Here is a 27,542-nt window from a genome sequence, read left to right on the forward strand (position 1 = left end):
TTCTGGCAGCTCCTGTAATCCACTGTGCAGATGTGGTTGTGATAAAAAACAGATGTGTCATTGTTTCTATTTGGCAGGTTTTCGGAGTCTGTGGCCTCCAAAATAAGTGCTTAGCTGGGGACTGAAACATATTGTGTTTGTCCATAATAAATGTCAGTGGATCTCTGTGCAGCCTCAGCACACCTTTACATTAACATAGCTTCATGTCCTCAGTGGAGCAGCTTCACTAATTATAATGATTGTTAGCCAGTTTAATTGGCTCTGTCAGCAGCAGTCTCAGGAGTCTCTGGATGCTCGCAGAGGTAATTGCATATGAGGGAGAAGGAAAGAGAGGGGATAATGAACCCTAGCAGAACTTACAGAAAAACTTGCGCTACACTGGCGGAATAATGGGCTCCCTATCTTTTTTCAATTACAGATACTGAATGGGGACGGTAATGAGGAATTAGTACAAAAAGGTATTTACTACAAGAAAGTCAGACGAAGTATACACGCTTTTAGAATCCACAGGAAAAAAAGTTTAAACCATGACAACCAGTTTTTCACAGGAACAGATTGATTAGAATTTAATTATATATCAGTTCCTATAATTTCTCCATGATTGATACCAAAGACAAAGTGATTAAAAAGTTAATTTTAAAACTTTTTTTTTTTTTTTTAAATATTGCTTCAAACTGTCAACTAAATATACACACTTTCTATGACAATTTGAACTTCTTCAAGTGAGGTACGTGGATGTAATGTCGATGACAAATGCATTACCACCGTAGACGTAAATGTTCAATCTGGCAGAACAAATTTTGTGTCTGCAGAAAAATGCATCTAATAAGTTGCCTTTTAGACACCTTAGGGTCAAACACAGCTACAGCTTATAATTTGGACTTTATCTCGGGTGGTTGTGAGTGATAGAGTCAGTCACATGTTTGATGTGTTCTTGGGCAAAACACTAAAGCCTGCCTGATTTGCTCCTGCTGCTTTCGTGTCAGCAGTGTGTAAATGCTTCTGAATGGGATTAGTTAAAACTGGTGGACACTTTATATAGCAACCTATGTCATCAGCGTTGGAATGGTTGCTGTGTTAAAGCACCTTAGACAGAATCCATGTAAAAGCTCAAATCCAAATGGCCTTTTAAAGCTTTCTAAATAAAGGAGCCAAGCTCACCATCATCACCTGTGGCTACTGACAAGTTCACAACCCCACTTAGAATGCAGAACCCCCCCCCCCCCCCCCCCAAAAAACAAAACAAAACTGTCCTTATAAAATGTGTAGGAATTATTAATATTATTCCTGTTTACAACTTATTTTAATTTCCCTTTTCAAGTCCATCTGTTGATATCAATGAGACCTTACTCTTGCAGTTCGTTTTCCCCCCATTGCTGCCACGTCCAGCTTTAATTTAAACTTAGTTAGTTGTATAAAATGTTTTCCAGTTTTAATTCCATATACTTCTATTTCTCTGCCTTTAAGAAATAATATATTGTTCTGGGTGACTAAAATGTATTTGTATGCAAATGACATGCTTAACTGAATAAGTGCTGAAACTCACAGTTTGAAATTACCTGATTAATTTTTTTAAATGGATTCATTTTATAAATTATTTTGTTTACGAAAGGTATGAAATTATTCACACATGGGGGAAAAGTTTCCAAAAACCTTAGTCACTTCTTATTTTACGTTTTGCAAATTAAATATTTTCAGTTCACAAAAGAACGAATCAAAAAAGAAACATGGCATCTGTAATCATTAAAGCTCAGACGTTTTGGATAATCATAAATAATAACAATTCTTATAATGTCATTGGTTTTACTTAGAAGACGTGATCTATTGATTTAAATAGAACCTATGAATATATAAAGTGGTTGAAATCCTGCCAATCTTAACAGACACTGTGCAATTTGAAATGCTGCTTACGTTAGAAGCGTTGTCGTGTTTTGAAAAGGTCTAAAATATTTTTAACGTTGACTTTTTTTGGAGCAGCTCTTGATCACAAGTTTCTTCCACTACCTCAACGAAGAAATGAAATAGTTTGAACCGAAGCCTTTAGGTACTTCTGCAGTGCATCTAAATTCTTCCCAGCGCCATGATTTGTTTTGAACTTATCTATCACTGTGACAATAATCTGTCCCCAGAGCATGCCGCCTGCAAAACAACACTGATAGAACAGAGATGCGGGGACGGGTGCTCTTGTGGACACAAGCCGAGAACTCCTTCCAGACTTTTAGATGCATTAAATGAACAGCATTAAAGCTGAGAGCAGCGAGGAGGTAAACACACACATTCAACATTTCTGACATAATAGTGCTGGTGCAAGCTGCAGATTGTCACGGGCGACGTAAACATCTTAATGAAAAACGTGAAGGCGAGGAATCAGTTCAATGCAGCAGCAAACATTTGATTCAGCTAGCTTTATTATGGCACTTTGTACATGTCATTTTACAAACTCAACATTCAGGGTTTTTCTTTTTGCTCAAATGACACATGAAGCAGAAACTTTGTGTTTAAAAAAAAAAAGAACACATGATTTCTTCACAGCCTCTCTCTCTCTCTCTCTTTCTCTCTCTCGAGTGGTATTTTCAAGCCATAAACCGTAGATTAAACTAGGACCAAAGCCTCCAGTCCTCACTGGTTTCTCTGATTTAATTAGATATCTAAATCAACACGAATCATAAAGAAGCTTCTGGTGGATGGAACTCTCTTTTCTTCTTACTGGCTGGGATGTATTTCCCTTCCTTAAGAGATTTCAGTACGATGGGTTGGCAAAGAATCCTGTTCTGTGGATTGATGGCTCTTTGTATATACAGCTGAATTTATATGCTGCCAAACATATGTGCTGTGTGTTTGAACATATAGGATGTATTCAATACATTTACTTGGACGGGAATCCCCAACATTATCACGAATACAGAGTTATTCCAGATTTGATTCAGGTCATATTAACAACATAAAACATTAAAAATCACCACATTAAGGACTCTTGTCAGCTCTTTGGGATACATAAAAAAAAAAAAAAAATAGTTAATGGTTTGACAGGTTTTGTTTAACACTTCATGGCCCTGTTACGTCATAGCTCAGCCTGGGATCAATCTTTAAATGAATATTTACAGGGGGTCAAAATTGTTTCACAGAGGGACGTTTTAACAACCATGAGGGAGAGAAAAGAAACAGTGGATGAAGCAATATGATAAATTAATTGGGATTCTTTTTACACTGATTGAAACAAAATGGTAACCTCAACCTTAAAGGGACATTTTACACATACATACAGCAGAAATAGAGTTTAAATGTATTTCTGGCTATCTTCAATGAGTGAGAAGAACACAGGAATTGCAGCTCAAGCAAAGGACAATCTTGTCTGCCGCTTGCACTTTATGTTGCTTTATTTATGATGAGTTCCATTTAATAACTCCTTGTGTAAATGTGAGTGGAGAGGGGTTGGAGGTGTGTTGCTGGAACAGAGCGGAGGTTTGAGAATAGCAGAGGTGTTGCCAAACAGCAGTTTGTTTTAGTTTAATGCTGGTGCTCTCGGGCATCATCTTCTGGATCAAAGAGCTGCACATTCTTCCTTTAAGTTAAATCTAAAAGAACATATTAACTGGCTAAATAACTTGCAAAATTGGGCTGAAATAAAGTCTTTTTAAGTATATTCTCCAAAGAATGTCAGTAAGATGTTTAAAACAATCGTAAATCTCCTGTGAGGAACTTTTAGTTTGGGTTGGCTTTGGCGATAAAGCAGTTTCAGCAGCCGGCTGTTTAACATGAGTCCAGTCCTGCTCTTGTTTCTGCCTGTTAAACTAAAGGTTTCTAAGTGCTCATGATGGATAAATATTGGCTCTATGTAGATAGGTCTTTTAGTGGCACTCTTGAGATAAGCCCAATACAAATAAAGACTTATTGATAGATTTTGTCCTTTAAATGTGTTTGTCATGTTTTTCACAAAATGTGTCATCATGCTTTCTTGAAACAGTCAAATACATCACTCACTCTGAGAATCTTTGCTGTGTAAAATGTAAACATAGTCGTAGTTTCTGCTGCATGCAATCAATAATTTCATCTGGTAACCTCCTCAGTGGTGGCTGTTTCGGGCATTAAAAATTACATGTACAAATAATCATTCTTGTCACTTGTGGTCTTTGTCTCTTGTTGGTCATAAAGAGACATCAGTATTAAATGACGGGTTTCATAACCAGTTAAAAACACTCCCCATGAGATCTAAACAATGTGAAGTCTTCTTGTTTGTTTGACTTTAAACCAGCCTTCAGTTTGACCACACAGATAGCTGAGCAGCTATAACAAGGGAATGTTGTATTTTCCTTAACTTTCTGTAGAATGACTTAATGACTAATTGTTTCAATTATAGTATGGGACCCATTGTAATCACTTGTACCATCTTCACATTGTGTTTTTGGTCTGACAAAACATTAATAAAGTGAAGCTCTGACTATCAAAGAAAAGAGACATCCAGTACCCTCCACTTCTTCTACTGTCAAAAATACAGATATATGCATTCCTGTATGTAGAAGGGGATTCTTCGGGTGGTGTATGAACATACACAGTGACATCCATCCACACATACTTTGTGCAAATTATTGTTTTGCACATACAAATGTGGGTTCCTGGGGATTACTGGTAAACAGGTTGCATTGAAGTGCTACGAGATCGTTCGTTGGCACAAGAGGAGTAAACATTTACAAAATGTACATCTGTGATTAATTATCATGCGTTTCCTAAAAACAAACAGTTCTGTAGAAAATAAAGTTCTCACATTCCATTGTGTTTCTGTCAGTGTTGGATTTATATCAGTGTTTCAAATGCATTCACTTCACTGTATTTATCAACTAGTCCTGTTCTGGAGAGTGTTTGATGGTTCATATGCTGTACACGATGCATGAGCAGGAACAGGAAGCATTCTGAGATTGGCATTACGTTAAGTAAAACATGCTACTGAAGGTACTCCAAAAAGAGTCACAATAAAGTTGGCAGACTGAAAAGTCCTCTGAGTGGGTAACCAAACCTAACGCACTCATCTAAAAAGAGCGACAGCATTAGGAATAAATCATTTTCTTAACATCAACCTTCGTCAGTCTCTTGTCTTTAAAGTCAATGAACAGATTTAACCAAACCCGGATGGTTAAATCTCCAGAAAGTGAGAATAAAAGTGGGATGTTTGGGTCTTTAAATGACGGTGATCGATCCACTCCAACACCTCAGACAGTGATGTCCTTTTCTGACATCATCCTCTCCGTTTGGTGCCTCCCTTTATCTCTGTCTGAGCAGCCCTGCATCGTTCACAAAGAGAGAGCTCAGCAGACTCCCAGGCTGCCCCTCACAAGCCTTTGGAGAGGAGTAGGGGAGCTCTGGACAGGTGCAAGATCAGGTTGGGTTGGCTGTGAAGTTCTTGGAGGAGGGGATGTGAGTTTAGGTCCGCACCCAACTGACAGGAACCCAGAAAGACTCTCGTTCCAGCCTTTCCAAGATCCCCCTTAGTTCTGCACAGGCACTGGCAGAATCCTCTTTGATTAGGACCCGGTCCACCAGGTGTCCATACTGCTGATCGATCTGAATGGCAGACTGTCGCATCTCCTGCAGATCTTCGTCCTGTTACAGGCAAAATAAAGGAACAACTCATGTAGTGTTCACTCAAGCTGCACCCTTGGAATAGACTATATAAATTGGACTTTGCAATAGTGACGCTATGAACTGTTTTGGACCAACATGTCCAAGCTTTGAAATTTGTAGCCAGAACTATTTTTGTGCAAGGGGGTGGATTTGGAAATAGGCGGTACAGTTTGTTGCCTGTGAACAAAAAGGTCTGGGGTTTGATCCCCAGCACTTTCAAGAGTCACTGGGCAAGACACTGATTCCTCGGTCCAGTGAGTCAGCAGTGTGTGAATGTGTATGAATGGGATTTGTTCATAAAAATGGAGACTATTCATAACAGCCTCATTGTGTAAAGGAGGAGTGAATTGGAGAATGTGACATGTAGTGTAAAAAAAGGGCAACATTTCAAAGACTGCCAAAGTACACACTTTTAAGTACCTACTGCACATGACAAGTGCATATTCACAAGGTATACAAGTACAAACTTTCAAATGAACTTTCAAGTTCACACTTTCAATTGCATAAGTGCACACTTTTGGTCACACACTTTCTAGTGCACACAAGAGCACACGAGTTTTAAGTGCACACTTTCAAGTGCACAGTGATTTTTACAAATGTAGACATATTTTTTTCATGTAGCATTTGTCCCAATAAAGACATGTAAAAATGAGTCCTAGACTAGAAGGCTGAATTTGTTCCTTCCTCTAACAACTGACAGTCTAGCTCCACATCAACCAAAATTACATGCGGAACATTTTTGTCTGCTTCTTGTGTACATCAAGTCTTTCAATATAAGTAAAGAGCCAGCTTTTCAGAACTGCTGTTCAACAACATAAATGCAAAAAGCATCAAGTTTCACATATCACTGTCATACAAATTGCTAATTACTTTCACACATTTGTTTTGGCTCAATAAAGGTGGAAGAGGGGGCAAAATTCTCAGCTGTAGGTCCAAGGTGAACAAAATGACAAGCGAAACCAGAGTTCCAAGTTTTGGGCACAATGGATTAACAATGTACAATACAATAGTACTTTTGTTTACGTTGTGGTCAGTTTATGTGCAGTCATTGCGTGCACATTTCAGCCCAAAGGATAAATATCCATCTATCACCATCCAGTGTTTCTTGGCTGCATGTAATTACAAACATATTCCGGTAGTAACCAAAACCGTGACTTTTAATGCCCGGCTCCCAATGTTTAAACCCTGCAGTAGTTCATAAAACATGTACATCTTTTACCGTCTGATTGCTCTTTCAATACAGATAAGCTGTTAGTTATTGTGCATTTCAACTTTTGATTGATCTATTAACCTAACAATGTGACTTAAGTTCCCTAAAACATATTTACAAAATAATTACGATGAAAAACAGCATTTCATCATGCCATCGCCTGTTTTAATATGTCCTGAACTTTGCGTGGCCAATTCTCATGTGGTACATATACATTTAGAATTATCTATGTCATAAAAAGGAAATCCATAAAGGACACCAGTCCCTCTGATAAATATTCTATATTATGTGCTTGATAATTTGTGATGCTACTTTCACATCCGGGCTAAAGAAGCTTTCTGAGCCTTTGAATTAGGACACTGCTGATAGAGCCAAGGACTCACTGTAATACGGCCATGGTCGCCCCCTCCTGGAGATGTGGTAGCACTGCGGCGACGTCGGCTCTCAGGAACACGAGGTTTGACAAAGATGACGTAGGGCTTGAACTCCGCTGTTCGCAGCCTCTTCAGGGCCTGCAGTGATGGAAGAAGATTTACATGCAACAGAAGACAATGTGTTCAAATACTGGACATGACGGCAGAAAGCCAACAGTGATGCAGATCTGATGTGACTGTCGACTCTTATCTACTCGAAGAAACTGCTGCTGCGAGCAGGATCTGTAACTCCTGACATGTTGAGATACGGTTGGATGCAAATTAAACATTACACTTGTAACAAGAGCCGTACCTCAGGCTGAACGTCCACTACACACATCTTATTCTTGGCCTGCACAGAGCGGATAGCCTCTATACTTGTGCCATACTGGTTTTCCTTGTATTCCCCATGCTCAATAAACCTAGGCAAAGAAAAAAAATACTTTCAGCCTGAGAGGAGTCATGTAAGTTTACAGACAAGCAAAACAGTTTTAGTGTAAACATACTTGTTGTTCAAAGCGTCTGCATCAAATTGCTGTTTGGTGACAAAATGGTACTCCACACCCTCCTTCTCATGAGGCTTCTTAGGCCTGGTGGTATCTATGGAAATATAAGATAGGAACTTGTTTGTGTACATAATGTAAATTTATTCTTTGGAAATATTGTGTAAATGTTGTGTTACTTACGTGGTACAGCCACTGCAAAACGATGAGGATTTTCAGCAATCACCCGCTGTTTGAGCTCATTTATTCGAGCTCCAAGAGAACCTGTGCAAGGGTGAATGATAAGTTTCAATAGATACTTTGGTCCACTAGATGTCACTATCATCATATGAGAAAATGTGTGGCTTTCAGTGGCTCAGTCTCACCGATTAGAACCACAAGTCGAGGCCTCTCATTGGGCCTCTGCTGGTATCGGGTCACCTCTTCATATGTCATAAAGTCAGGGTCTCCAGGATCAGAGCCCTCCCCAGAGGATCCTTGCCTGTCCTTCCGACTCATCCGGAAACTTCTCCGTAAACCAGCTGCAAGGATGCCAGCAAAAACAGGGAAGAGGAACAGAAAATAATGGTGGTTCTGGGTCAGAGGTCCTGAATTATTACATTACTTTAATAAGATGAAATTAAATGAGAAGACAATTTTAATACCAAGATGCAGGTATAATCTTTTTTTACATGTCATGAAAGTGACAAGTGCAGTTGTCCATCTTCAATCATGCATTAAAAAAAAATTGAAATTTGCTCAATCTTATCTGAGGCCTAAAAACTTGAAAGTGGGATTTTTTTTCTGAGCCAATCAGACGTCATGCTTCAACTAAAGTTGAATTAACATGCGGTGTGAAAAATGTTTTAAATCTGAGAACAAAACAGACCTCACTTTTATTTTAGCAGTCTAAAGGTGTTCCATAGTAGACCTAATTTTCAGACACCATGGTCCACACAAGGCATGCAGCTCTTAACAAGGCTACAGTGCTTTGACAGGACACGCAGGACAGCCTGGCCCTGAGAAACACCGCGTCAGCAGCACAGAGTAACTGCAGCTCCGGTTTATCCCACGGCCAGGACTGCCTACATCCCCCCGTCAGTGGTGTGTACCTGAAGTAACGAGCCGGGACACTGTACCTGAATAAAATTCCCAGGAAAAGACCTGGCCACAGGAGGGCGCCACTGCTTTACACTTAGGAGAGACTATAACTGGCGTTAGAGCATCACACAACCCAAGCCTCACACCTCCACACAGGGTGAAACAAGCAGCAAACGTGCCTGGTTGAGTGTGCAATGCGTCCAACGCAGCAGGGCCCTCCAGGAGGGGTGGCAGATAGGGGACGAGGAGGGTGTTTTGGGGGAAAAAGGGGGAAGCAGTGCACTGACCACAGCACAGCAGCAGGGGGCAGATAATTAGATGCAGGACAGAAGGGAAGGGAGGAAGGCTTAGGAAGATCCAACGAGAGGGATGTGTAGGGGTTGAAAGCTCCAAGCAGAGTGCATGACAGGAAGCACAAAACCTGTTCATATTTTGTACTTAGTGCTAAAGTGACTAGGTGTGCAGACCATCACTCCAGCAGCTCACAGGATGTGGGGGAGGAAATATGGGTCAGGTTAAGGCTGCAGAACGGCGAGGGACGGGTGGTCGTGTGAAGACTGGAGAGGGGTTGAGGTTAAAGGGAAATCATGTACTCCACCTGGATCAGAATTCATAATACCTGATGCTGGACTCGCATTTGATAGAAACACTTACAACAGCTTTATTTTCAACATCCTTCCTTTTGTCAGCGTAACTAATGTCTCATCATCTGTCTTCCTCCTCTGTCATTGTCTTTGACCCCATATCTTGACCACTGGTAACCTTTCTTTTATCCCTCAACCCCTGACCCCAAAGGTCGACCCTACAAGCGGTCGATTTGACCCCGAGCCCCAAAAAGCAGCCGGGGGAGGGGGAACCAGCGTACAGCCATTACTGCAGCAGGCAAAAAGCAGAGAGGGAGAAGGAGGTGGAGAAAGATGTGCACGCTCTCACCTATGTACTGTCCATTGAAATAGCCCTCACAGTCACAGTCCTCTGTAGGGAGGCAAGCAGGGAAAAGATGGGGTAAGCACAGGGTAAAACACCTGGAAGAGTTAAGGAGTCGAGGAGTTGGAAGAGTTAAAGAAGGGTGGGAGAGGGGGGCGGGCAACTGGCGCTAGCTAGATAGGGCAGGCAGGGCGGACAACAGGCAGCAGGCAGGCAGACGGCAGTAGGTGTGAGTTCAGCCAAGAGACAATGAGGGAGCTCTTTAAAAGGCAATGGCCAATATCGAAAGATTTGACAGGAGGAGAGAGAAAAGAAGGAAGAGGCGGAGGAGGGCACAGGAGAAAAAGGTGGCTCTCCACCTGGAAAGGGGCCAGCTGTGAGAGGATACCCTGTGAGCCTCCCAAAAACACACACACAAACACAAACACACACACACACACACACAGTCACATGTTTACAAGCCTTGCCTCCTCAAAGACCGCTCTTAAAACCGCTAATTCATTTAGGAGTTAAATTGTGTGATTTTCATCACTTCTAATGATGCACTGACTTAAAATTGATAACAAATAAAAGAGAGAAGACATCTTTTAAGAGCACAGAGAGTATATAAGACAAAATCACAAAACTGCAACTTGAAGTGCAGCAGAGTGAAGACGAGTAGGGAAAACAGAACAAAAGATAACAGGGAGTGAGCAATAGCAGTAGACGCAGAAAAAAAAAAGGAAAGCTATTGTTATCTTGACAACCCCTGCTTGGCTGGGCTAAAATCTCCGGGGAATGCTGTTCTGCCTGCACATCACCTGGTACAACACACGCACACACACACACCAACACACCTACACACAAACACACATACACGCACACACACACCTACACACACACACACACACACACAGAAAAATAATTCTCTATTCTGGTCTGGTTCGCTAAGATCAGGAGAGGAGTAAATCTGGATGAAGTAAATATTCCATCTCAATCGCACACAAACACACCCTTTCACACATCGTTAGTGTGCATGTGTGTGTATGTATGCAAGTTGTGAATAAATAATAATAAATTTGCAGTTGCACATGTACCCACCTTTATCACATCCTTGGTCAGCTGATGCAGTATGCGACAAAAACACAGTGTCGGAACATTAGAGCAGGTTAGAACAGGTTGAGTTGAATTTAAAAATTGGAAGAGAAAAATGAATGAAATTAGGACACATATGAAACGAGGATTGTTGATTTAAAGATTTCTTTGGGACATCAAAGTCAGGATAAGTGGGCGTGGATCCACTTTGAAAGTGCCCCTGCTGGGATTTAAGAGGAATTAATCAGAGAGCTGCAGGAGAGTGGAGGAGGCAGGGCGAGGGAGGAGTCCCCCCAGGGAGGCAGGCAGGCTAGCTGCTGCAGCTGTAAGCGTAGCTAGCTGCCATATTGCTAAGCTCTTGCTGTGCACCAGTGGCTCAGACCTAATCAGATCACATGCAGCTTAACAGCCGCCACTCACATTACTGCTTTACCTGTCTTGTTTACACCTCGCCTCTATGGCATGGAGTGAGAAAGTGAGAAGCAGAATGTATTGTTGAGGCTTTGTTGCCTTGCTCTCTGGATCTGCTTAAGCTAAGCATGCTGGGCAGATGGACTAAAACATGAAAGAGATTAATTCATATCCCTCTCCCTCTGTCTCTGCGCCCCTCCATCTCCCTCTCATGCCTTTTAAAAGCATGTCTACATAGCAGCATGCCAAGGATGGACAATGAATACTAATGCCTCCGAGAATGCCAATTACCAGCAGAATAAGGTGAATAAATGTCAATGGAAACATGGCTGCATTTATCCAGCAGAGACATGATTTTCCTGTAATGACAGTGGCTGAGTGTTTTAGAGAAAGGAGGGCTGAGAGACAGGAATGTTGCAGGTTCGTAATGATGAGATAATGCTGAAAATGCATAGGAATCCTGGGAAGCAGAAACTTACAGACAGGCTTTTTAGGCGATTTAGGATTCGGGAGCGTGCCCATTTTCATCCTGTAAGCCAGTCGCCTGGAGGAGTGTGCCGCAGAACAAAAAAGCAGAAAGAGGATGGAAGCAAGGAGAGAATCATCAGGTGACACAACCACAGAGAGCCAAAGTGGACGAGAGATTTGTAGAGAGGTGGCAGAAAAAGATTTAAACAGAACAGAGAGAAGAACATATAACACGTGAACACATGATGGCCCCCAGAGTGTTTTTTTTTTTTTCTCGCCACCTTCCCTGCCTGCATGAGAGCCAGACACCTAAACTAAAGGGGATACGTAACCATGCAGTCCAGGTTATGTGGTTGTTATCTGTCTTTTTGTAGTCTCAAAGGGGTTGTTGCGTTTTAGGTATTGTATGGCTGTGCCTGTTTATATCTCTGTGGTATCTATCTTTTCTCTCCGTGATTTTCAAAATCTTTCTCACAGTGGTTTTCTGTCTTTGTGGTCGCTGTATGCTCTTTGTGCCTTTCCAGTTGCATCTCTCTTTGTTGTAAGCTGTTTTATATACATTTGTGATAATTTCATGTTTTGTAGTGGTTCTGTTTTGCTGGGGGGGGTTTAGTACTGCGATCTTAATGATGCCGAGTCGCTGCGTCTCCCTATGATCCTTTTATGCCCCTTTGTGGTAACTATTGATCTCTTTGTTGAGATTTTGTGTCCCTTTCTGGTGGTTTCACGTCTCTCTGTTTCTCATTAGCTTTTCTGTGTTTGTGGGGGTTTGTTTTTTTTGTATCTGCTTTGTGGTTTTTCTTGAATTTGGCATACCTAATGTTTTGTTTTGTCTCTTTAGAAATGTTTTCAATCTCATTTTGGTAAAGTCATTTTTGCATACATGGGTGGTTGTTTTGAATTTATTTTCCATCATTATTTAGTTTCATTGTTCATTTTGGGCCTCTTCATGGTGGTTAAATGTGTCTTCTCTGTCATTCTAATGTCCTTTAAAGGTTGTTTAGTGTCAATATTTATAATTTACCACACTTTTTACCTTCAAATTACATGTCAGACTTCTCAGAGCTCGGATGTCCTTCTGATAGAGTCCCTCTTTGTCCCTCAAAGAGTCTGTCTGTGTTTAAGCTGTGATTATTAATCCTACAGACACTGCTGTGTTTGGCAGGGATCTCCCAGCCTACTGAGATCATCTTACTGATGGATTATAACACAAACAGTATCAGCCTATTCAAGGCTGTGTTTAAATCATGCTGCTTTGATGCTCCATCTAATCATATTTGACCCGTCAAAGTGGAACACATGAATGTGGATTTAACAGATTATAAATGTCTGACCACATAAACATCAGTGCTGTGTAGGTGAACAGATGACTGACGCGGGGAAATCCGTCTCATCCTCGATGCTCTCACCTTTCCTGGAACTGTTTGGAGGGCACCAGTCCGGCTCGCAGGTTACTGTCGCCTACACGCTTGGCCTGCCACCACGTGTGGTCGTCTTGGGTTACAACCTGCAGGATGTCTCCCCGTTTGAAGGGGAGTCCTGCTTCTTGGCAAGGTGTTGCTTTATCTTCCAGCGGGATGTAGTCAAACAAAGCTCTCATGTATACCTGGAATCAACAACAAAAAGGATGACACAGGGATGACAAAAAGCAACATTATTTGAATAGAGGCTTCACATCTTCAGAAAAAGAATTCATCTGGACTGCGACAGGACAAAGACCTACAATGGTTTCCATTTCTTTCCTTCGAGTGCTCAGTGTTGTGAGCTTGCTCAGCTCCTGATACCTCGTCTCACCTTGCTCTCCTTCAGGCGGTCCTCTTCTTTAATGGCAGGGATTATCTTCAGAGTGATGGAGCCCTGGGACTGGGACTAGATCAGGCACAGACAGAGGAAGTTTGGAAGAGAAGACTCTGAGCCTTCAATTACACACAAGAACTAAATCTGCTTAAGCTTAAAGTTATCCCACAGAGTATTTTAGGTGGATTTAAATTTAATGCACAACCATTATACTCTGTTTTAATTAAATGAAATATATAAGATGGAAAAAAAGAGACAGCCTTTTCAAGAGAACACATTTTTTAGAACATGTAATACTGTAGGCTCCAAGGAAGAAAGGTTGTGAAACACCGATGCCACACGGTTGTTACATTTGTCTGGACATAATACCATTATTTTAGTTTCTACATTTGGTCCTATACCTTTTATTTATATCATGAGCCCTGTGCCAAACATCTTTATATGCATATTGACCTTTTACTGTAATTATTTACCTTTAGCCGTCACTGGATGATTCAACACATTACCTTCAAGAATTTCTTCATCACTCAGATACGATGAACCAGTTTATTCACAAAACAGGTCTGACTAGAAAAGGCTGTTGATATTTTTGTAGACCTGACTTTGTGCACAAAGAATCTTAAAAAGATATATATTTTATTATAATGACATACAAAGACTTCAATTGGACATTTTAGAAGTTGGTTTAAAAACCCTTGTAGTATTTTTGAAAAATTAATTGTAAATAAATGAATTTTATCTTATATTACATTTGTCTATGATTTATCAAGTTGCTACCAGTAAAACAGTCAATTTAGATGTAAAAAGTTCAGATATGATTTGCTTTATTGATGATTAATTTGATTTAGTGTCATAACAGCTATCACAGGTAATCACACTTGATTTATATTTATTTTAGAAATTAGAAAATATATTATTTTTAATGACAAAATGTTTTTTAGTGCAAACAAAAGGCTACACAGCAAAAAAAATCTAAAAAAAGGAAAATAAACTATCACTTTACTTTTGAACTCCTTCAGCACAAATGTTTTTCTACCCTCTTTTAATTTGAATGGAGAGGTTGATGTTAGGATTTAAAGGTTAAGGCAAGGATAAGTTAAATAGGATGACCATACTGAATGTCATGGTAAAACTTAGACATTGTACCAGAATGTATTTCCCGTACCTGCCGATTAGTTCCTTAAATCAGTACATTTTAATAATTTGCTTCCTTACCAGCAGCTGACTGATCTCATCTGGTCTCTTGTGTATCACAGAAACGCCGTTGACCTCTCTGAGTTCATCTCCTACATGGACCAAACCTAAAGAAAAAGGGAGGAACGGTATGAGAAGACAAAAACCTTAGTATCTTGATTGACGTTCTTGGCTTCTTCGAGCTTTATCAGTCACAGGATCAGTATCAGAACCACAGATATCCTCGGCTTTGATCTGCTCTGCTGCAGCCACAACAATGAAATCCAGGAGAGGAAAAGAGATCAATACACTTTCTCCCTCAGGAGAGAGACGCACAAAGGAGACACTGTTGTGCAATTAAATACATACAGTTGAATGTATGCAGCTAGTCAACACACAATGCGGCCTGAGATTTAGTGTGTAATGCCTCTGCAGCATCTTTCTCATTTGTAATTTGTCCATCACATGACGCAGCTAGAAATCGGAGAGAACCATGAATGATTAATGTAAGCGGACACTGATGGGATTCCTGTCCCAGCATGCACATTTCTACTTCCAAATCACACTCACACACACACACACACACACACACACACACACCTGGACATGGCTAATGTTTCAATTGTAGTGCCCATGTTCATGTTGTTTCAGAGTCTTTTTGTTTTTAATTGATTCGTGGAAAGCTGGAGTTTTAACAACAACAATAGGACTCTCGTATTTCCCCTCATTCTGCTGCTGTGCCTTTCTCACTCCCACTGTGGTTTTCATCTCCCTGTCAGCCTCAGACTTTGATTATTTTATCAATACAAACGTACATATATGAATATTTTCTCTTATGAGCAGTTTCGCAAAGACAAAACACAGGAGCCTCCTGAGGCATCCTGAACCCTATGATATGTAAATGCAATATTCTGATTGTCAACCAAGCAAGACCAGCTTCTTTTTTTTTGCACATTATCTTTTAGTGCTTTTATTTCTCAAAGTTGGCTAAACAACATGTTAAGAGACAAGAGATTTATTTTGTAAATTGACATTCTCCTTGTGAATATACGAACTCGGTAAGCAAAAATCTGTTTGATTGATTTAAGGCTGCAGACAGCTAAAATGCTGTACAGACAAGTGGATTAGTTTAGACCCCACTGATAATCCCATTACCTTTAAGAGCAGGGACGTGACCAGAGGGGTCAGAGGCAGCATGCTCCCCCTTGAAATCTGATTGGTCACCCTAGGTGCCACCTCAAAATCTAGGGCTGGATGATATAAGCAAAGCACTAATTTACAATGTTTGGGTGATTAAAAACAATTTTCCCCTGGTAGTCTAGTGTTGTGACAAGACTTTTTTAAACCATACCCTAAATAATAAAACATTTTTACAGTCTATGGTAAAAAAACACAACCCCCACAGAGAGAGAACTATTACATTCAGTGCTTACCACTGCGATCAGCTGCACCTCCTCTCATGATCCGAGCTACAATCACAGCCCCAGTAGCTTCATCCCGTCTGATGGTGGCTCCCTGGAGGAAAAATAGAAGATCATAAGAACAATAATTTCAGTCCGTCCTCTCCTGCAGGTAGTATTATTCTCTAATGATATCTTTCACAGCTCACCAGAGGCTCCTTGTTCTTCACTAGTCGGACTATCTTCACTGACTCTTCCTCCAGCTCGTCCTCTAAGTCATCTGGCAGAGGTGGCAGCACAGGGTCAAAGTTCTTCTGAGCCACAGTGTCGTGCACAGAGAGAACGGCCTAATAGGAACAGAGAAGAGACAATGAGGTCAGAGTCTGATGTCTGGTTAAATAAAAACATCAGATGGCCTTCTTCTGGTTCTAATTCGAGGATAAATGCAGAAGTGTGTTTGCCTTGAGATGTGGTGACATCAGCAGGTGCAGCAGCTCCTTCTCCTCTGAGCTCATCGGTCCACCCTGCAGCTCCTCGGCCACCTGCACATTAAAACACATGTGAACCTGAAGTGAACCCGTGCATGTTTGCCAGGAATGCTTACAGTAGTTTACGGTACAATAAACACAGACAGATACACAGACGTGCACATGGGGGGAGGATAAGTGGCGAGCAGGAAAGGTCAGCAGTTTCCCCCTCACCGCTGCTTACTGGTGAGAGCAGCAGGAGATGGAGTTTCATTAGATGTGAACCAGGATGAGTCAGCACTTGGACAACATTAAAATTCACTTTTGATACCTGCAACACTTCTCTGTCTGAGCTAACTCATTGTGACTGACTGCTGGGCCCAAGTGGAAAGGTAATTTAGGGTGTGTGTAGGTGTGTGTGTGTGTGTGTGTGTGTGTGTGTGTGTGTGTGTGTGTGTGTGTGTGTGTGTGTGTGTGTGTGTGTGTGTGTGAGATGAACTTACATCGTCTGCCAGAGAAGAGGCACTGTGAAGGACGGGCGTTGGACTCTGTCTCTCGTACTGTCTCAACTTCTCGTGGATCTGTAACACAAGCAAAGATGAAAAGGTTTCATGAAGACTTTAAAAAAAACTGAAGGTTAAAGATAGAGGAGGAGTCCGTCGTGAAAACGAACATTTTATCTTAACATAATGTGTAAATCCTCAAATCCACAAGGTCAAACAAAGAAATGCCATTCCCCCATACTTAACACATTCCCTTGACATTTTTTTCTGGATAAATATATCTTTTTTTGTTGGTCAGCAGCTTTTTCTGCTTTTTTTATGTTTATATGTGCACTAGTGGCATCTGTAGAAATAATATAAAACCACTGTAGGGCAATGTATGGGTCAAGATGTATGTGACTATGCGATAATTTAAGTATAAAGGTATGAAAGAGGGAGAGATGATCTCTTTAAATCTTTGAAAATAGTTTCAAAGTGAAAATGGAGAAATGACACACCTGTATACTGTCCTTGTGGTAGTCACTGGCAAGCTTTGTATGAGCACATGTCAAAACCTGCAGCAGTAACAAGCTCACCTTCATGAGGTATCCAAGGCTCCTCTCACTGAAGACGTCTTTGAGGAAGACCATGTCCTCTTTGTGATTGGCATCTGGCCGCAGCTGAGAGGTCAGCAGGGCCAGTGTCTCGTGGAGCCCTGAAGAAGAGAGGAAGAAGGAAACCCAGGTTTAAATTGAAAATGAACAGATGGAGCACAGCAAGCTTCATGCTGTCTGTACAGTACGTGTTAGGCATCTGACCTGCTCCTGCTGTGAGGACCGGCATGGCCTCTTTCATGGGTAACAATGAGGTGAGGGTGGAAGAAGCCTGCGAGAGAAGGACATAAAAATAATTTCAATTTGAATACCGTCTGTTGCTTTCACATTCTTCGGTTTATCTATTCATGTTCATCGATCACAAAAAAAAGATGTTAATGGCGGTTTTCTGTCTAATTGAGCATGTACAACTGATGTCACGGCATCTGGAGTTAGACCCATGTGTGGCACATTTTACAGCCATAGGCTATATCCTCCTTTAGGCTTTGTGCTTTAAATCAAAACTGCATGTCCAATCTAAGAGTGCAGTTACTTCATCTGTGAGTGTGTAAGTGTGTTATCATGTACGTCTGCTCACATTATAAAGATGTAGTGGTGAAATAAACACTCACTGTTGGTCCTATTAATCATACAGAGTCTCACTACGCGGTCTGAGCTGTGTGATGTTTTGTACGAGTGCAGGGGAGGGAGATAGGAAGGTACAAACCAGTATATGTGTTAACTAAGGCACTATGTAATACAGATCGTACACCTGACAGCTCATTACCTTCTAACATGTATATCAACCTACATGGAACTGTGAACTACAAGATGTAAATTGGTCTTAACTGCTCTACCCAATACAACTTTGACATCATTCACATTAGCTACTGACGCCACAAACCAATTGGGGATATGTTTACACATTATTTAAGACAATTATTTAAGACCTTTATAACTGGCTAAACAACATGTTAAGAGACAAGAGATTTATTTTGTAAATTCACATTCTCCTGGTGAATATACAAACTCGGTAAGCGGAAATCTGCTTGATTGATTCAAGGCTGCAGACGGCTAAAATGCTGTATAGACAAGTGGATTAGTGCAGCCCCCACTGATCAATAACCCTGTCACCCCATTCAATATTCTCCATACTTCTTCTCCAAAGGAAACATGATTCAATGTCAGAAAAGAACAAGACTCCATCATATTATTCTATGTTATGTTGCAAACAGCAAGAAAATGCCACAGAGACAAAAAAAAAAGACAAAAAGAAAAAGCTGCTATAAAACTATTCACATTCATATTCAGTCAGTAATGTGAAACTTTCCCACATATTAACACCCAAAGCTGACTTTAGATGAATTGCAAAAAATATAGTTATTAAAAATAAAATAGTTTACAACATTTATATTCTACAGAGAGTGAACTATTCACTGTGTACTTATTAACTAGTACTTATAAGGCCACATTTGGAATCTGATCAATGACTTTTAGCAAAATCTAATCTGAAAATATTTACTTAACTGTGAGTTTGTGTTGATTACATTAAACTCTATGTTGTTATTAAAATCGAATGTAAACAACACACGTGAAAAAAGAGTAGAAGAAGAAATTAAGCTGCTGAACTCCATGGAATGTTGTTTTTCAAAAGACTGATTCCATTCTAAGTGTCTTTGATGAGTCATCAGGTCGTTGTATGAGGCAACAGCTTTCTAGACAGTCAGTTGAATTGGAACCTTTCAACAAGCGGCAGCATTAAGAGAGATAACTCAACGATCACCTCAGATCAACATATCTGTTCATCAGAGACAATTTACAAACAACAGCAGCATTTCTTTGTGACTTAAACAACCAGCCTAAGAAAATGCAGCGACCAAACTACCCAAGAAAGAACAACAACACCTTCAGACAGCAGGGTTATGGTCAACACTCGGAGCTCGAAAGACTTCATCAAGATGTGAAAAACCTCACTGATCTCCTGGGGAGAGAGAGACAACAGTGCTGTAAGGAGAGGAACGAAAAACTCCTGATCAGCCAAGAGTTGGAGGAGACAAAGCAACATCTGGCAAAGCAGAAAGCCCTCAAGGAAATGTACATAAACCGGGGGAAAGACACCAGGAGAGAGCTCGAGAGGCTGGAAAAGTACAGCAACGAAGAGACCCTCTCTGCGTTTCAGATCGCCCAGAAAGTGAACGACACCACCAGGCAGAGGAAGAAGAAAGATCTTCACGTCGACTACGAGGAGCTCAAGGTGGCATATGTAGTTTGCAACGACAAGTTCACAAAAGAGCTCCAGAGTGAGAAGGAGAAAAATAAGCTCCTTCAAGAAGAACTGGACAGCAGCAAAGTTTCACACCATGAGCTCAAGGTCAGGTACGAAGCCGACATGCTCGCTGCCAAGCAGTTGGTGGAGACGCTTCAGTGCAAGAATGAGCAGCAAGGTCAGGCTCACGCAGAAAGAGTGTCCCGAGACCAGCAGGTGATCTCCACCTTGGAAGCTGAACTGGAGGTCCTCGGTCAGAAGGCGAGAGAGGAGATTGCTGTCCTGCAACAGGCTGCTTTTGAGACAGAGAAGATGAACTTTACTGAGCTTGAGGGCCTAAAAACTCAGCTCAGTGATCAGAAAGTCATCAAGGAGCAGTTTGAGGAGCTACAAGTGGCTTATAAAACCAGCCAGGACAAGTTTACTGCTGAGCTCCAGAAGGAAAAGGACAACAGCAAGCTTCTCCAAGAACAACTGGAGGAGTTTAGAGCGTCCAGCAAAGAGCACAGCCCAATATACCAAACTGATGTACTGGCTCTGACACAGCAGGCTGAGAGCCATCAGAAAGAATTTGAAGCCGAAACACAGTCTCTTTGTAACACCGTGGCAGGCAATCAGCTTTCAATTGAGAATTTGAACACTGAAAAGGTCGTCCTCCAGCAAAATATGGAAGAAAATATCAGGACCCTGCAGCAGATGAGCATGGAGAGGGAGAGCATCCAGTGTGAAGAGGTGGAGGAGCTGAAAACCCAGATTCAGCTCCTGAGCTCACAAAACAAGGAGCTCTCAAGTGAACTTAATGCTCATCTGGAGGATCGCACACTTCCAACAAAAAAGAAAGCAAGCTGTGAGGAGAAGCAAGGCGAATCTTCATGCATGGAAGAGACTCTCCCCCTACCTACAGAAACTTCAGGAACTTCAGGAGTGGCAGAAACTGCAGAGGCTACTGAAGCTGTGGAAACAATGCAGCCTCAAGAGCCAGAGCAGAAGAAGCCCTGTTTGAAGCGAGTCAGGCACTTCCTGGGACTGAGAAAACCTGAGAGTTGGAAGAAAAAGAAAGAACCTTCTTCCCTCTCCCCTCGACAATAACCCCCCCCCCCCCCCCCCCCCCCCCCCCGACAATACCCCCCCCCCAAAAAAAGGAAACCTTTTTCATTGCTAACATTTTGATTTACCATAAAAATTCAAAATGTCAGCTTTGACAAGGTTTATGAAAAAAACATGACATAAAACATCTTGTAGTCATGTCAGAGGGCAGCACTGTGGCCTCACAGGGAGAACCTACCGACCAGTGGGAACTCTCTGTGTGGACTTTGTTTGCTCTCTCTAACCCTTTGTAGGTTTTTTCCTCCGGGACGCTCCGGTTTTCCTACCACATATCCAAAAACATTCATCATCGGTTGAGTTGGCTACTCTTCAATCTTCATGAAAATAAAAAATAAAAATAAAACATAATTTCCCTTGAAATGAAGTTGTGTGTTGTGGCGTTTAAGTTGTTGGACAGAAAGGTTACAGAACCCTTTTGTTTTATGTGGCTGTGTTTACTGTGTTTACTATCTTTACTTTCTGCGTTGTCTTTGGAGGTTTTAGCTGGTTTTTATATTTATCAGTATGTTTCTGTTTATAAGTCACACAAAAAACAAACAAAACAAAAAAAACACAGGAAGCTTTCCAGATAAATGCAGTGAGTTTCTATTGGCTCAAATATGTGATATTAACATTTGAATGTATTTGACTCTGGGTGCCACCCTGTGTTTATATGCAAAGTAAAACTTCCTCGGCACATGTTTTATGATTTGCAGTATGTTTAAGCCACTGCACTAACAAATAATAGACAAGCTTACTGAAATATACTGAAAAACGAAGGTGTTGGCTACAGGGTTGTTCAAGTTCACTTTTCACTGCCTTACACATTCATTTATTAAGCTTATACGCTGAACATCAAGGTTTATATTCTGATTGTTAAGAGGCAGAGACACCTTTGCTTCATCTGTCTGGCAGTGTAGAGATGTTCTGCTTTATATGTAAATAACTTTAAGATTCATAAGAGATGTATTCAGTTTGTGTCACTGTATCTGACACCTGATGGAAGGCTGACATGGTGATGTATCTCTTTGTGTTGTGTTAACAACAGAGATATCAGAGATACATACTGTAGCGCTTTGTCAATTAAATTCATTCAAATGTTTCAAGGTCATTCTGTGTGGAAATCATTATAATCTGGAATTACTGTGGGGATACTGTATCTGAGATGCGAAGCCCAATACACATTAACAGCAACATTGACCTTGTTTGACCTTGTGGATATCTGAAATTACAATTGTGGAAAGTAGAATGTAATGTTTAGGATCTTAAATTAAAATGTTGCTATCTAGAATACAGTTCTCATTAGGAGAAGTTTATCATAGATATCTTCGTTTTAACCGTGATAGGAGGCTGTTTACTTTAAATGATGAAACAGCTTGCCATCATTTTCTCTGTCATGACTGGGCCACTGGAATCTAGTTTTCACAGAAGCCATGCAATTATATCTATTACATATACGCTCAATCTGAAGCTACAGACTGTAAAAACTATTTATAATGAGAGCAGGTGAAGACTTACTGAATGAACTCAGAGAACAAAATGAAACAACTGCTGTCGAAAAATCCTTCACTTCGCATCACTTTCAGATGCTAGACTGTCTTAAAATGTAAACTAGTTACTTAAAGACACAGACGGTACTGCTCTGAATATAACACACACACACACACACACACACACACAAGTATTTTTACGTACATCGTTTTTATCAGTGTAAGCTTGCTAATGAGAAAACCAATAGTACAGTCTTGGTGTTAATATTCTGCAATTTTCTAACTCTTCCTGAAGCATCTCTAAAAAGTGTCCTTGTGCTTTGATGGTGCATAATCATAATATGATGGCCCTCAGCAGAGACAGACAGACAGACAGACAGACAGACAGACAGACAGACAGACAGACAGACAGACAGACAGACAGACAGACAGACAGACAGACAGACAGACAGACAGACAGACAGACAGACAGACAGACAGACAGACAGACAGACAGACAGACAGACAGACAGACAGACAGAGAGACAGACAGGAGATTTCAGACTCAGAGATGGAGCTGAGGAGAAGATGAAGAAAAGGGGAGGAAGGTTCTGTCAGGTGATTCAACACACAAAAGTATGTTTTCAGTTTTTGAAAGTGTGTCCAATGTGATTGTCTCAAGCTAACTTCCATATATTTCACAAAGAAAAAATAAGTTAATGTATGTAACTATAAATACAGAAAACTTGAAATGAGAAAATGCTTTACTTTATGTTAAAATATTCATAGACACATACATTAATTAGAAGGGAAAAAAACAAGTTTCTGTCCCTGACAGTGTGCAGTAGCACTTAAGATTCCCCCTGAGTAACTAAGTGACTCATGCAGGTATGTTTACGTGCAAACTGTTGCAAACAGCAAGAAAATGCCACAGAGACAAAAAAAAAGACAAAAAGACAAAGCTGGTATAAAACTATTCACATTCATATTCAGTCAGTAATGTGAAACTTCCCCACAAATTAACACCCCCTCTTTTTTCTAAGCTGACTTTAGAAGGATTGCAAAAAATATGTTTAAAACATTTATATCCCACAGAGAGTGAACAATTTACTGTGTACTTATTAACTAGTACTTATAAGGCCACATTTGGAATCTGATCAATGACTTTTAGCAAAATCTAATCTGAAAATATTTGCTTTACTGTGAGTTTGTGTTGATTACAATAAACTCTATGTTATTATTAAAAAACGAATGTAAACAACACACGTGAAAAAAGAGTAGAAGAAGAAATTAAGCTGCTGAACTCCATGGAATGTTGTTTTTCAAAAGACTGATTCCATTCTAAGTGTCTTTGATGAGTCATCAGGTCGTTGTATGAGGCAACAGCTTTCTAGACAGTCAGTTGAATTGGAACCTTTCAACAAGCGGCAGCAGTAAGAGAGATAACTCAACGATCACCTCAGATCAACATATCTGTTCATCAGAGACAATTTACAAACAACAGCAGCATTTCTTTGTGACTTAAACAACCAGCCTAAGAAAATGCAGCGACCAAACTACCCAAGAAAGAACAACAACACCTTCAGACAGCAGGGTTATGGTCAACACTCGGAGCTCGAAAGACTTCATCAAGATGTGAAAAACCTCACTGATCTCCTGGGGAGAGAGAGACAACAGTGCTGTAAGGAGAGGAACGAAAAACTCCTGATCAGCCAAGAGTTGGAGGAGACAAAGCAACATCTGGCAAAGCAGAAAGCCCTCAAGGAAATGTACATAAACCGGGGGAAAGACACCAGGAGAGAGCTCGAGAGGCTGGAAAAGTACAGCAACGAAGAGACCCTCTCTGCGTTTCAGATCGCCCAGAAAGTGAACGACACCACCAGGCAGAGGAAGAAGAAAGATCTTCACGTCGACTACGAGGAGCTCAAGGTGGCATACGTAGTTTGCAACGACAAGTTCACAAAAGAGCTCCAGAGTGAGAAGGAGAAAAATAAGCTCCTTCAAGAAGAACTGGACAGCAGCAAAGTTTCACACCATGAGCTCAAGATCAGGTACGAAGCCGACATGCTCGCTGCCAAGCAGTTGGTGGAGACGCTTCAGTGCAAGAATGAGCAGCAAGGTCAGGCTCACGCAGAAAGAGTGTCCCGAGACCAGCAGGTGATCTCCACCTTGGAAGCTGAACTGGAGGTCCTCGGTCAGAAGGCGAGAGAGGAGATTGCTGTCCTGCAACAGGCTGCTTTTGAGACAGAGAAGATGAACTTTACTGAGCTTGAGGGCCTAAAAACTCAGCTCAGTGATCAGAAAGTCATCAAGGAGCAGTTTGAGGAGCTACAAGTGGCTTATAAAACCAGCCAGGACAAGTTTACTGCTGAGCTCCAGAAGGAAAAGGACAACAGCAAGCTTCTCCAAGAACAACTGGAGGAGTTCAGAGCGTCCAGCACAGAGCACAGCCCAATATACCAAACTGATGTACTGGCTCTGACACAGCAGGCTGAGAGCCATCAGAAAGAATTTGAAGCCGAAACACAGTCTCTTTGTAACACCATGGCAGGCAATCAGCTTTCAATTGAGAATTTGAACACTGAAAAGGTCGTCCTCCAGCAAAATATGGAAGAAAATATCAGGACCCTGCAGCAGATGAGCATGGAGAGGGAGAGCATCCAGTGTGAAGAGGTGGAGGAGCTGGAAACCCAGATTCAGCTCCTGAGCTCACAAAACAAGGAGCTCTCAAGTGAACTTAATGCTCATCTGGAGGATCGCACGCTTCCAACAAGAAAGAGAGCAAGCTGTGAGGAGAAGCAAGGCGAATCTTCATGCATGGAAGAGACTCTCCCCCTACCTACAGAAACTTCAGGAACTTCAGGAGTGGCAGAAACTGCAGAGGCTACTGAAGCTGTGGAAACAATGCAGCCTCAAGAGCCAGAGCAGAAGAAGCCCTGTTTGAAGCGAGTCAGGCACTTCCTGGGACTGAGAAAACCTGAGAGTTGGAAGAAAAAGAAAGAACCTTCTTCCCTCTCCCCTCGACAATAACCCCCTCTCCCCCCGACAATAACCCCCTCTCCCCCCGACAATACCCCCCCCCCCCCCCCCCCCCCCCCCCAAAAAAAGTAAACCTTTTTCATTGCTAACATTTTGATTTACCATAAAAATTCAAAATGTCAGCTTTGACAAGGTTTATGAAAAAAACATGACATAAAACATCTTGTAGTCATGTCAGAGGGCAGCACTGTGGCCTCACAGGGAGAACCTACCGACCAGTGGGAACTCTCTGTGTGGACTTTGTTTGCTCTCTCTAACCCTTTGTAGGTTTTTTCCTCCGGGACGCTCCGGTTTTCCTACCACATATCCAAAAACATTCATCATCGGTTGAGTTGGCTACTCTTCAATCTTCATGAAAATAAAAAATAAAAATAAAACATAATTTCCCTTGAAATGAAGTTGTGTGTTGTGGCGTTTAAGTTGTTGGACAGAAAGGTTACAGAACCCTTTTGTTTTATGTGGCTGTGTTTACTGTGTTTACTATCTTTACTTTCTGCGTTGTCTTTGGAGGTTTTAGCTGGTTTTTATATTTATCAGTATGTTTCTGTTTATAAGTCACACAAAAAACAAACAAAACAAAAAAAAACACAGGAAGCTTTCCAGATAAATGCAGTGAGTTTCTATTGGCTCAAATATGTGATATTAACATTTGAATGTATTTGACTCTGGGTGCCACCCTGTGTTTATATGCAAAGTAAAACTTCCTCGGTACATGTTTTATGATTTGCAGCATGTTTAAGCCACTGCACTAACAAATAATAGACAAGCTTACTGAAATATACTGAAAAACGAAGGTGTTGGCTACATGGTTGTTCAAGTTCACTTTTCACTGCCTTACACATTCATTTATTAAGCTTATACGCTGAACATCAAGGTTTATATTCTGATTGTTAAGAGGCAGAGACACCTTTGCTTCATCTGTCTGGCAGTGTAGAGATGTTCTGCTTTATATGTAAATAACTTTAAGCTTTATAAGAGATGTATTCAGTTTGTGTCACTGTATCTGACACCTGATGGAAGGCTGACATGGTGATGTATCTCTTTGTGTTGTGTTAACAACAGAGATATCAGAGATACATACTGTAGCGCTTTGTCAATTAAATTCATTCAAATGTTTCAAGGTCATTCTGTGTGGAAATCATTATAATCTGGAATTACTGTGGGGATACTGTATCTGAGATGCGAAGCCCAATACACATTAACAGCAACATTGACCTTGTTTGACCTTGTGGATATCTGAAATTACAATTGTGGAAAGTAGAATGTAATGTTTAGGATCTTAAATTAAAATGTTGCTATCTAGAATACAGTTCTCATTAGGAGAAGTTTATCATAGATATCTTCGTTTTAACCGTGATAGGAGGCTGTTTACTTTAAATGATGAAACAGCTTGCCATCATTTTCTCTGTCATGACTGGGCCACTGGAATCTAGTTTTCACAGAAGCCATGCAATTATATCTATTACATATACGCTCAATCTGAAGCTACAGACTGTAAAAACTATTTATAATGACAGCAGGTGAAGACTTACTGAATGAACTCAGAGAACAAAATGAAACAACTGCTGTCGAAACATCCTTCACTTCACATCACTTTCAGATGCTAGACTGTCTTAAAATGTAAACTAGTTACTTAAAGACACAGACAGTACTGCTCTGAATATAACACACACACACACACACACACACAAGTATTTTTACGTACATCGTTTTTATCAGTGTAAGCTTGCTAATGAGAAAACCAATAGTACATGACTTTGATGTCTTGGTGTTAATATTCTGCAATTTTCTAACTCTTCCTGAAGCATCTCTAAAAAGTGTCCTTGTGCTTTGATGGTGCATAATCATAATATGATGGCCCTCAGCAGAGACAGACAGACAGACAGACAGACAGACAGACAGACAGACAGACAGACAGACAGACAGACAGACAGACAGACAGACAGACAGACAGACAGACAGACAGACAGACAGACAGACAGACAGAGAGACAGACAGGAGATTTCAGACTCAGAGATGGAGCTGAGGAGAAGATGAAGAAAAGGGGAGGAAGGTTCTGTCAGGTGAT

At 41.0% G+C, this 27,542-nt stretch overlaps 1 protein-coding gene across 3 annotated transcripts in view; it reads right to left on the minus strand.

The window, feature by feature from the left end:
* Positions 1-2,221: 2,221 nt before the first annotated feature.
* The window catches only part of LOC306838177 (MAGUK p55 subfamily member 3-like), a 38,496-nt gene continuing 13,175 nt past the window's right edge, over positions 2,222-27,542 (minus strand). The window contains exons 2-20 of one of the 3 annotated variants that reach the window (XM_079366197.1): positions 17,840-17,906; positions 17,618-17,736; positions 17,043-17,120; positions 16,534-16,614; positions 16,282-16,419; positions 16,106-16,187; positions 14,715-14,800; positions 13,497-13,571; positions 13,112-13,308; positions 11,714-11,778; positions 10,830-10,850; positions 9,756-9,797; positions 8,861-8,926; positions 8,108-8,263; positions 7,926-8,006; positions 7,746-7,839; positions 7,553-7,661; positions 7,210-7,338; positions 2,222-5,595 (exon numbers count right to left, since the gene is read on the minus strand). In XM_079366197.1, the coding sequence (XP_079222323.1) occupies positions 5,416-5,595; positions 7,210-7,338; positions 7,553-7,661; positions 7,746-7,839; positions 7,926-8,006; positions 8,108-8,263; positions 8,861-8,926; positions 9,756-9,797; positions 10,830-10,850; positions 11,714-11,778; positions 13,112-13,308; positions 13,497-13,571; positions 14,715-14,800; positions 16,106-16,187; positions 16,282-16,419; positions 16,534-16,614; positions 17,043-17,120; positions 17,618-17,736; positions 17,840-17,876 (1,836 nt within the window). In that variant the 5' untranslated portion in view covers positions 17,877-17,906 and the 3' untranslated portion in view covers positions 2,222-5,415. The remainder of the gene's footprint in view (positions 5,596-7,209; positions 7,339-7,552; positions 7,662-7,745; positions 7,840-7,925; positions 8,007-8,107; positions 8,264-8,860; positions 8,927-9,755; positions 9,798-10,829; positions 10,851-11,713; positions 11,779-13,111; positions 13,309-13,496; positions 13,572-14,714; positions 14,801-16,105; positions 16,188-16,281; positions 16,420-16,533; positions 16,615-17,042; positions 17,121-17,617; positions 17,737-17,839; positions 17,907-27,542) is intronic. The other 2 variants (XM_079366198.1, XM_079366199.1) reach the window with 2 other exon arrangements.

This window comes from Symphodus melops (assembly GCF_947650265.1).
Source record: "Symphodus melops genome assembly, chromosome: 17".
NCBI lineage: Eukaryota > Metazoa > Chordata > Actinopteri > Labriformes > Labridae > Symphodus > Symphodus melops.